Here is an 11,337-nt window from a genome sequence, read left to right on the forward strand (position 1 = left end):
TACAAAGTTAATCAACTAATTATAACTTTATCAAATTTCAGAAAAACACACTTTGAAGCATTAGGTTACTTACCGCTTCTCGCTTCAAAATTCTATTTTTTAGTTAGATGGATCAGATTCACCTATTTTAATATCATTAAAATATCATTATTTTTATCATTATATTAGCATCCAAGTAAAGTTACAAATTAAAATACTATTGGAGAATACGACCTCATGCCCAAATCAAGGTGAAGACAAAGTAAGGTCGATCAGGGGTGGTACCCGACTGCATGGGTAGGTTTGAACAAGATGAACTAAACTAATCAAGAGCTATGATTTAAGTGGCTCAATAAAAATCAAGAACAACTAGAGGATATTTGATAAGGTTGAGGGACTGCACCTAAGGGTCAACTTGAATTTTAGTTCAAATCTATAACTCGAGTACCAAAGTGGTTCAGGGCCTCCACCTAAAGGTCAACTTGAATCTGAGCAAAGAGAGTTATACATTTGAACTAAAATTCCTAGGTCTGGTTTAAGCGTCTAGATTTGGTTTGTCATTGACACAAGTCACCCCTGCATCTAATCCGCAGGCTAAAGAGGAATCAGACAAATAAATGAATAAGGACAAAATGGGAAGAAAAGAAGAAATATGAAGAAAAAGAAACGGGAAGGAAAAGAGGGAAGAGGAGAGAAGAGGCTGGAGGTGGGTACTAGGGATCCGGCGGCCAAGAATGATGGAGCCGGTAGTGGTGGCGTAGGTGACAACCAAGGACCATAGCCATAACCGAAGATGGTGGCAATGACTGGTGGGAGTGGTTGTGCTTGGCCAAAATAGAGAAGGGGAGAGAAGAGGAGGGGCAGCGTCCCTAGCTGCCTTAGTGGCGCCTTTCTCGGCCTAAGAAAGGGGTGACGGGGTGGGGAACTAACTCATCGGTGAGCGGCGGTGGTGCGGCCCTCGGTCGCTGGCGGTGGACTCTGGTGGGAAAAGGAAGATTGGTCTCGGAATAGAGAAACTGGAGAATGGTAAAACTAGAGAGAGAAGGGGCTTCAGGCAGTGGTGCACAACGGGGGTAGCACGCCGGCACCGAAGAAGGAGGGAGGAGAGAGCTTCATGGTGGATCGAGTGGAAGGAAATCAGGATATTTATAGAGAGTTTTAGGAGAAGAAGATAAGCTCGGCTTATCGGCAGATTCGGTCGGCCGTTCGTCGATTGCAATAGCCCCCAATGGTGACCGGTCATTGGTACCGACCCCGAGAAGCTCGCTGCAACATCCTTATCCCTCAACAGCAGACACTCAGGCAGGAGATCGCAATCCCCTGTTCCAGCCTCCCCCCCCCCACCCCCATTTTTTTTCTTTTTTGTTTTTGTATTGTTAGGCTGGAGTAGGTTGGGCTTGCCCCTTCAGTCCAAGGGATTAATTTGGGCCGATTATCACATCTTGATTATTATATGATGCAAATTATTATTTTTCCTGATGTATTAAAGATCTTCAGTGGTAGAACCTAAGGAACTACTAAATATGCAAGCTATAAAAAAAATGTTGTGCAATTACTTACCAATTGTTGTTTCAATGGATTCTGAAAATTAGTAAATGAAAAAAAGAACTAAGAGATTTAGCCTAGCAGAACAGATACACCAAATCCGTAAATGAAAATTATGATATTTGAAATATTTCCCTCTCATCAACCGTCATGCATCAACTTTTTACTAGATCCAAATCAAATCAATTTTAGCATGCTTGGTGCTGCCATAATGCTATAAAGTATGTCAAAATTATTTATATAAAGCAAGTGTTTTGCTACATGGTGCCCTCACTAAGCCATTGCAGTTTTTTTGGTTTCAACTAAAACAGAGCATCTTTTAGTCATTTGATGATTACATCTATTACAAACTCAAAACAAACATACTTTCACCCTAAGGTCAAAGAAATGGGTACATTCAACAAAACATGTCCTGGTTGCTATGGTTGCTGAAAATGAATTGGGACATAATCAAAAGCAGTATCAGCTACATGTGTGTACCATAGCATTGTCTCTTAAGGAGCCTACTTCATCTGATTCACCCAACAGGAGTCTTCGTTCTGAGTGTCCAAGAATGACCTAGTGGATGCCAAGATTTTTAAGCATCTCTAAAGGCAGAAATGAAAATTAAACAAAGTAATAAAGAACTTAATTTCCATTACGCAATTAATCAAATTGGCACAGGTGTCCTTTGCAGGATGCCAAGATTACTAACAAAAGAACGAGATTAATAGGAGGCCTACAACTTAAAACAAGTAACCAATGAAAATTAAATTCAGAAAGGAAGTGAAGGCGATTTCAACTTTCCTTCATGTTGGCCAAACCAACAAAATCAAGAAAAGAAACCTTTTCTTTTCGAGAGAAACAAGAAATAGACACCCCTTAAACTACAACATATTTACATTTTCTTCAGTGGAATATGCTTGTGGTCAGGGTCACGGTAGTATTTACAGCTTGCAGTGGATCGGCAGAAAATTCCCCAATGCATCCTCCTAACATCTGCGCAAGTAGAATTTCATTGTGGATTCAAAAACTAAGTTTGGGAGATTAAGAATCAAGTATAGCTTAGTAACTCAAAGGTCAAGATGAAGGATTTACAGTTCAGGGTTCCATTGTATATCCGCTGTATTGGTATATGTGGACATGCTAATCTTAATGAAAATACCATTGGATTTCAACTGTTTTTGTCCTGTAAGCAGATATTACCCTTTCAGGGGCATTTGTAGAAAATATTATATAACATGCCTATTTAATCACCTTGTTTTATCTTAAACCCTTAAATAAACCATTCTATTACATAATGCACATGATGTGAAGATTACATCTGCAATCAAGTGTCTTCCATAACTGCAAGATACCCAAGATGCTTTTGTTGGCACCAAACACTCTTTCTTGTATGATTCTAACATCCAGCGATCGCATTCATCAGTGACAGGCTAACATATAATGTTGCAACTTGCAAGTCCCAAGAGATATGCTTTTCATATATTGTAAAACTCTTTCAGATGATCATAACAGTTCCCTCTCTTCGGTATTCTATGACAATATACAAATCACTTTTCAAATGCTTCGTCGGTCTTTTTCAGCTGATCATAAGCACATACAAGCATAAATAGCAAATAAAAATTTTGCATGCCGAAAAGACTCTAATGATCACAATCCGATCAGAACAATGCAAAAGGGGCACTCACATGTCACAGTTTTCCAAGATTGAACGCAGCATCACATGCAGCAACACTCATCATTGTCATGAAAATCGAGAAAAATTTAAACAACAGGCACATAGATGATTTACGATGTCAGATCTTACCTAATTTCACCCATGAATACACTTCATTTATTTTTACCTAGCAATTCTGTGCAGCAACATGAAAATCAGGAAGCTGTTAGAAGAAATGCCTGGAAAATCGGTGAATCCTGATTCTGTGACATCTGGGTTTCTTGAGAAGATGGTGAACACTGCAGAGTGGGCTTCAAAAGTTAATGTGGGATTCTACAACAAAATGTTTGATGAGTTGGTCAAGGCAGGATCGATTGGTCATGCACTGGAGATTTTTGGGAAGATGGGGGAGAGAACGCTTAAGCCGAATTCAACTAGCTATGAAATTTTGGTTAGAGGGCTGTCTAAGGAAGGAAACCTAGGCAGAGGACAGGATTTGTTGGAGGAGATGATAAACTTTTAACAGGAGGAAGAAACATATATGGAGAGCTTATCAAAACCTCTGCAAGATGAGCCATTTACAAAGTATTAGTAGTGATAAAGTAATTTTACATCTGATAAGTACATTATTCATCGGGTATGAGAGTGTAGTATATACCAATCATCTTAAGAAGCTTCTCCCTAGATGAAACTACAAATAGGGCTGTTAATGAGCCGAGCTGCTCGGGCTCGGCTCGGTAAAAGCTCGGCTCGGGCTCGGCTCGGTAGTCAAACGAGCCCGAGCCCGAGCCCAATATGAGGCTCGTTTACACTCGAGCCCGAGCAGCTCACGAACCCAAACGAGCTCTAGTCTTCCACTGAAAAATCTTATTTCAGCACCATAATTCATAAAAATCTAATCACATAGAGAAAAATAGTTTGTTATCGAGCCCGAGCCTGAGCTCGAGCCCGATTACGAGCCCGAGCTCGGGCTCGTTATAGAGCTCGTAATTGAAACGAGCTTTACGAGCTCAAGCCCGAGCCTTTGCTTTGCCAAGCAAGCCCGAGCTCGAGCCCAAAATAGAGCTCGTTACCGAGCCCAAGCCCGAGCCCGAGCCCGAGCCTGAGCTTCTGTGAAACGAGCCGAGCCGAGCTCTCCCAGGCTCGGGCTCGGCTTGGCTCGTTGACAGCCCTAACTACAAAACCCACTTCAGCTGTATCAGCATGAAAAGAGATCAGATAAGCACAATGGCTATAGAAGGCAATGCAATTGCCAATCAAATGTATCAACTCAAATAGAGTCAAAAGGCCTTAGAAACATAGACATGGTGATAGTAAATTCAAGATACTATGCCAGTTTATGCCTATCTGCTCAGAAACCAGTGCAAAGATATGAAGACCTGCATTTGATATGTTTAGAAATTGGATAACAATCATAAAGATCATATTTTACATTAAGGGTTCGGTACCATTAAAATGAGTCTCTCAATCTGCCAAAATGTATTGTAATAATGATTTCAAAGGGAAGAGTAGCTTAATGGTTTCAACCATATCAATTGCCATATGGTAACCCATCAGTTTCCCTAGCAAGCATTTGGATGTCATAGGCCAAGAGGAAAAAGAAAAATTGAAAAAAATAAAAGTAAAAAAAACCTGCACTGGCCAACAGAAAGTCACTCTGTCTCATGGGTTAGTTATAGTTGAAAAATTCTCATGGATGAAGGATTCCGGGAGAATACTCATTGTGCATTAAATACATATCACCAAATCAATATGAACATTGATGACCTAAAAAATTCACAACAGTTACAGGGTACAACTAGAATATCACTTGTAGCAACAGAGCTCTGGCAACAAAGTGGGAAACAAAATTCTTTTCATCAGAAAAAGCTTTAGGCGACAAAATTTGTTTTTTAGTGATGAAATTTTTTGGAGCTAAATGTTTAACTTGTTGAAGTGGACGTCCTTTAGTATTATCTCGAGCTCTCATTAAAGTAAGAAATGAATGTTTGATTTGATCATATAAGACAGCAGTTAACATGTGGTTTCTATGTGCCATTTCAACAATGACACACACTTACATAAACCCAAAAAACAAACAAGGAAAAAAGAGAAAAAAGTACAGTATGCCCAATATGATGTTTCATCTACATTCATATGAAGCATCGTTTTTTCTCTTACATAACAAAGAGATACTAGTATAGTACGGGCTCAATAAACATAGCTGTTAGCAAACAAGCCAGATCCATAATGGTCATTATTATTCATCAATCATGATAATTCAGAGATCTACAAAATGATAATCACAATTCATCAGGCAATCTTGTGTTAAACCTCTGGTCCTCTTCATTTAAAGATTGCCTTTTGAAATGTGGATCATGTATTTCTATCTGTAAAGACATTTTTATCTATAAGAGATCCTCTAAAACCCAAAAGTTACTTAAAAGGTAAAAAAATCATAATCTCTAAGACAGCAAGCACACCTTTGGCAAATGGATTTGGAAATACAACCTAAGGAGGACCACATCATCAAACCAAGAGCTAATCATCAACCAAAATCTATCCAGTTACTGAGAAAGCCGAACTCCTTTACAAACCTGGTAACAATGAAGCCCGAGCTAGCATCTTCTCTTTCTATCTGTCTGATGCAATCCGATAGAATTTGATCCATATCCCAAGATTCTTGACTCTTCTTGATTTCTGGAAGGATAGTTCCGACCTGATTGCAGACACGATTTCTGAAGATCCGTCCGTCAGATCGATCTCAATTTTCGATATGTTGTAGATCTCCGTGTTAGCTTTCCAGCGGTATGTCGTGGGTCTAGAGATGACGTCGGGATCTTAAGATATCAGCCTCCGACTGATGACTGCGCAGGGAAGGACGGGCTGAAAATCCAACGGGATGGAGTTGTTTGTAGAAGGTGGAAGGGATCAAGGAGGAGAGGAAGAAGAGGGAGGAGGTGGCTGGCCTCTCGGGACAGAGGTGGTGCAGCCGGATGAAGGAGGGGGCGGCGGCCTTGGACGGCGGCCTAGGGAGAGGGGGAAGGCGTCGCAAGAAGAGAAGAGAGAAGGGAAGAGAGCTAGGGCAAAAGCCTTTCAATTAATTTTTGCATACTGAAATAGGTGCTCACCACATTTATTTATAGGTGGCTACCTGACCCCTTAACTTGACTTGATCTAATTGAATTCAAGAAACAACTAAACCCAAAGCGACTCTAATAAGGCCAAGTCGGCTAACCCGAGCAAGGCTATGCTGAAATAAAATTAACATCAAGGACTCAAAAGCAAAAATAACCAAATGATTAAGTCCGAGGCGGTCTAGTGGATCCAACCGCATCACTCCACCACGCTTCCCTTAACCTTGTCCTCAAGGTCGGAAGTCAGGGAAACGATCAAGTATCTCAGTCTCAAACTCCCATGTGGCCTGGTCTGCTGCTCTCCCCAGCCACTCCACTAGTATCTGGGTTTCCAGTCGTCCTTCTACTCGTATTCTGCGCTTTGCCAGCACTCGAACCGGCTCCACTACCTCGTCCTCCGGTGGCTCATGTATGATTGGGCCGACAGATGTCTTGGGTCCAAGTCGGGCCCTTAGAAGCGACACGTGGAATACCGGGTGAACTCTCGATGTAGTCGGCAAGTCCAGTTCCTATCCCACTCGTCGGTTTATCTATTTATGATTGAGCTAACTGACTGAAACCTTTCCACTGCGGTCGGGTGGGACCTAGATGGCTGGTGGATCAACGGTGAGCCGTTCAACCAGGGATCTATCCATAGTTTTGTGTCAGTTCCCGTTCCAATGCGATACGCCACGGGTCCAATGCGCTCCATTATCTGAAAGGGCCCATAGAAGCGATGAGAGAGCTTCTGGTTCGCCATGGGCCGCAGTGTCAACTGTCGATAAGGCTGCACCTTGACGTATACTCAGTCGCCCACCTCGTATACTGGATCTCTGTGCTTCCGATCATGCAGCTGCTTCATCCTGTTCTGCGCAGTCGTTATGTGGAACTTTAACCGCCGTAAGGTAGCATCGCGGTCTAAGAGCTCAAAATCTGCCTCTGTCCGGTCCGCATGTGATAGTGGATCATAAACTCGCAGCGTCGGTGGTACTCGTCCATACACCGCCTCAAAGGGTGTCATCCCTATGGCTGAGTGGAAAGCGGTGTTGTACGAATACTCGGCCCAAGGTAAATAAGAAAGCCATTCTCGGGGCCGATCACCAATCATACAGCGCAAGTACTGCTCGATGCAGCGGTTTACCACCTCCGTCTGCCCATCGGTCTGAGGGTGGTAAGCCGAGCTCATGGCAAGCTTCGTCCCTTGCTGTTTGAAGTAAGCCTGCCAGAATGCGCTAACAAAAATGCGGTCACGATCAGAAACAATAGTCCGAGGCATACCATGTAATCGAGCAATGTCCCGTATGTAGACCTCTGCCACCCATCGAGCAGAAAATGGATGTGCGAGCGCCGAAAAGTGGGCATACTTGCTGAGGCGGTCCACAACGACCATGATCGCTGGTGCATTGGTGAGGCCGAACGGCATCACCCGGAATTCATAATGGCCATCGTGTGTCTGAAACGCTATCTTGTGCACATCTTCGGGCCTGACACGGATCTGGTGGTATCCGGCACGGAGATCAAGTTTGCTGAAGTATTCCGCACCAGCAAGCTCATCCAACAGCTCCTCGATGACTGGAATCGGATACCGGTCCTTAACGGTGATCGCGTTAAGTGCCCGGTAGTCGACGCAGAATCGCCACGTCCCGTCCTTCTTATGTACCAGCAGCACTGGCGATGAATATGAGCTTCTACTGGGCTGAATGATGCCGCTCTCCAACATCTCTCGTACCATCTTTGAGATCTCCTCCTTCTGAACGTGCGGGTAGCGGTAAGGCCTCACATTCGCCGGTTCTGCTCCCGGTACAATCTCTATGTGATGATCGTGCTCCCTCTCGGGTGGAAGACCATGAGGCTCCTCAAATAAATCTGCGAACCCCAGTAAGAGAGCAGCCAAATCAGTAGGTATACCTGCCTCCGTCGTGGTCTCCGTCGACAGAGGTAAGAGCTGCATCAAGTAGCTGTGCGCGTCGGGTCCGGGCAAGCCGACTAGGGGCTGAAGTGCAGCCCTTGGGCTAGGCCGAATGCCATCCAATCTAACTCGCCGTCCGCTCCGTCTGAAAGTCACCCACATCTCGGCGAAGTCGAATGTAACCGTGCCAAGACTCTGCAGCCACTGCGTACCAAGAACCAAATCAGCTCCTCGTAATGCCAACGGGTAGAGATCGAGCTTGAATTGGCTGCCCTGGATCGTCAAAGTGATGCCTCGGCATATGCCCTCCGCCCTCAACGTGGCTCCGTCACCCAATGCCACGTCGAAGCCCAATGTCGGCTCTGCTACGAGACCGATCTGTTTGACGAGCCTCTCATCCAAAAAATTGTGGGTGCTGCCCGTATCTATGAGGATACGCACCACACGTCTTTTGATCATGCCGTCCACGCGTAGCGTTTTCGGTGTCGCCGATCCAGAGTAGGCATGCAATGAAATCTGAGGTGGCACGTCCTCTTCCTTGGCCTCTAAATCTTGGGGCTCATCCTCAGCAACCTCATCACCATCTTCAGCCACGGCCTCGTCCTCCAATCCGTCGATCAACATCACCGCTCCGACGAGCCGCGCACACCGGTGTCCCGGTGTAAATTTCTCGTCGCAGCGAAAACATAGGCCTTTTGCTCGACGTTCCTCCACTTGTGCTGGTGTCAAGGTCCTCCCGGGTGGACGCTCAACCCTCTTGACGTCACCTGACAAGCGAAGAGGGGTCCTCGGCCCTGTGTTGGCTGCTGCAACCGTCGGCGCTCTCGGCTGGCCGATGGAGCCCCCTGCGGTTTGGCCGGCCCGGGGGTTGGTCCAACTGCCCCGTGCCGCTGATCGAGTGGTCTTGATCTTCTCTTCCACCATTAGGGCCAAGGCAAAGGCATCCTCCAGAGATTGTGGCCGCAAAGTCCTCACCTCGGCTTGAATGTCGACACGAAGTCCTCCGAGGTATACGCTTTTCAGCGCGGAGTCGCTCCACCCCACCACTCGGTTGCTGATCCTCTCAAACTCCTCTTGAAAGGCTCTAACAGTAGTCTTTTGGGTGACCCTTGATAGCATAGACTGGAAGTCATCGTACTCGGTAGGGCCGAAACGCCGACAAATTGCTGCAGAAAAATCCTCCCAACCGTTGAAAGGTCGGGCTCGGTCGGCAGTTTGAAACCATCGCAGGGCGGTCTCTTCTAGGTGAAAAGATGAGATCAATACCTTTTGGTCCTCCGCTGTGCCATGGTAGTGAAAGAACCGCTCAGCTCGATACACCCAATCGAGAGGATCGCCGTCTTTAAACTTCGAAAATTTCAGCCTAAGAGTCAGTCCGCGATTTCCTCCCTCTCGATCTCCATTACGGTCCCGATCTCGTTCATATCCTCGGCGTGGGTACTCTCCCACACGCTGGTTCCTCATCTGAAAATTCTGGATGGGATCATCCTCCATATCCGACCCGTCGTCGATGCCAATCGGGCTCATCCCCCGAGCCCTAGCGCGTGCGCCAATCGGTATGAGCTCGGGTCGAGGTCTAGGTCGATCTTCTCCTTGGTCCAGCCGCATCTCCTCTGGTGGGTTGGGAAGGAGAGGCTCACGAGGAGGGGGTCCCCTCCGTCCTGGTCGTCCACGGGTAGGGGCCGGAGATTCCACCCGGGTCCGACGCGGAGCTCCCCCCGGTGGAGTTTCTTGCCGCTGATTTAGCAATAGTTGCAACATCATCTCGATATGGCGTTGCGTGGTATCCATCTTCTCCATCAATTGTTGTTGGCTCTGCTGCATAGTTGTTTGATTCCCACGCAAGAACTCCAAGAGACGGTCGGTGGAATCAAGATCGGGTCTCAGGTCCGCCGAGGCCGCGGGTGATCGCGAGCCTTCTTGATGTGGGTCGATGCCCTTTGAAGATGCCGCTTCTTGCTGCTTCGAGGTTGTAGAGCGGGTGTTCACCATCTTCCAAGGCCAAGGATTGAACTGCTCTGATACCAAATTGATGCGATCCGATAGAATTTGATCCGTATCCCAAGATTCTTGACTCTTCTTGATTTCTGGAAGGGTAGTTCCGACCTGATTGCAGACACGATTTCTGAAGATCCGTCCGTCAGATCGATCTCAATTTTGGATATGTTGTAGATCTCCGTGTTAGCTTTCCAGCGGTATGTCGTGGGTCTAGAGATGACGTCGGGATCTTAAGATATCAGCCTCCTACTGATGACTGCGCAGGGAAGGACGGGCTGAAAATCCAACGGGATGGAGTTGTTTGTAGAAGGTGGAAGGGATCAAGGAGGAGAGGAAGAAGAGGGAGGAGGTGGCTGGCCTCTCGGGACAGAGGTGGTGCAGCCGGATGAAGGAGGGGGCGGCGGCCTTGGACGGCGGCCTAGGGAGAGGGGGAAGGCGTCGCAAGAAGAGAAGAGAGAAGGGAAGAGAGCTAGGGCAAAAGCCTTTCAATTAATTTTTGCATACTGAAATAGGTGCTCACCACATCTATTTATAGGTGGCTACCTGACCCCTTAACTTGACTTGATCTAATTGAATTCAAGAAACAACTAAACCCAAAGCGACTCTAATAAGGCCAAGTCGGCTAACCCGAGCAAGGCTATGCTGAAATAAAATTAACATCAAGGACTCAAAAGCAAAAATAACCAAATGATTAAGTCCGAGGCGGTCTAGTGGATCCAACCGCAAAATTTTTAGGCGACAAAATTTTGTTTTTTAGTGATGAAATTTTTTGGAGCTAAATGTTTAACTTGTTGAAGTGGACGTCCTTTAGTATTATCTCGAGCTCTCATTAAAGTAAGAAATGAATGTTTGATTCGATCATATAAGACAGCAGTTAACATGTGGTTTCTATGTGCCATTTCAACAATGACACACACTTACATAAACCCAAAAAACAAACAAGGAAAAAAGAGAAAAAAGTACAGTATGCCCAATATGATGTTTCATCTACATTCATATGAAGCATCGTGTTTTCTCTTACATAACAAAGAGATACTAGTATAGTACGGGCTCAACAAACATAGCTGTTAGCAAACAAGCCAGATCCATAATGGTCATTATTATTCATCAATCATGATAATTCAGAGATCTACAAAATGATAATCACAATTCATCAGGCAATCTTGTGTTAA

General features: G+C 45.3%; 1 protein-coding gene across 1 annotated transcript; it reads right to left on the reverse strand.

Annotated features, from left to right (window-relative positions):
• Window positions 1-1,358: 1,358 nt before the first annotated feature.
• LOC149768529 (uncharacterized) lies at window positions 1,359-9,368 on the reverse strand. The gene is made up of 2 exons (XM_089930482.1): window positions 5,740-9,368; window positions 1,359-2,502 (listed from the first exon to the last, which is right to left on the reverse strand). The coding sequence occupies exon 1, from the start codon at window positions 9,284-9,286 to the stop codon at window positions 7,064-7,066; it is 2,223 nt and encodes a 740-aa protein (XP_089786608.1). The 5' UTR covers window positions 9,287-9,368; the 3' UTR covers window positions 1,359-2,502; window positions 5,740-7,063.
• Window positions 9,369-11,337: the final 1,969 nt, after the last annotated feature.

The sequence above is a fragment of the Phoenix dactylifera genome, chromosome 1 (genome assembly GCF_051530095.1).
Source record: "Phoenix dactylifera cultivar Ajwa chromosome 1, Ajwa_hap1_PhDact_Kaust_v1.1, whole genome shotgun sequence".
NCBI classification, from domain to species: Eukaryota; Viridiplantae; Streptophyta; class Magnoliopsida; order Arecales; family Arecaceae; genus Phoenix; species Phoenix dactylifera.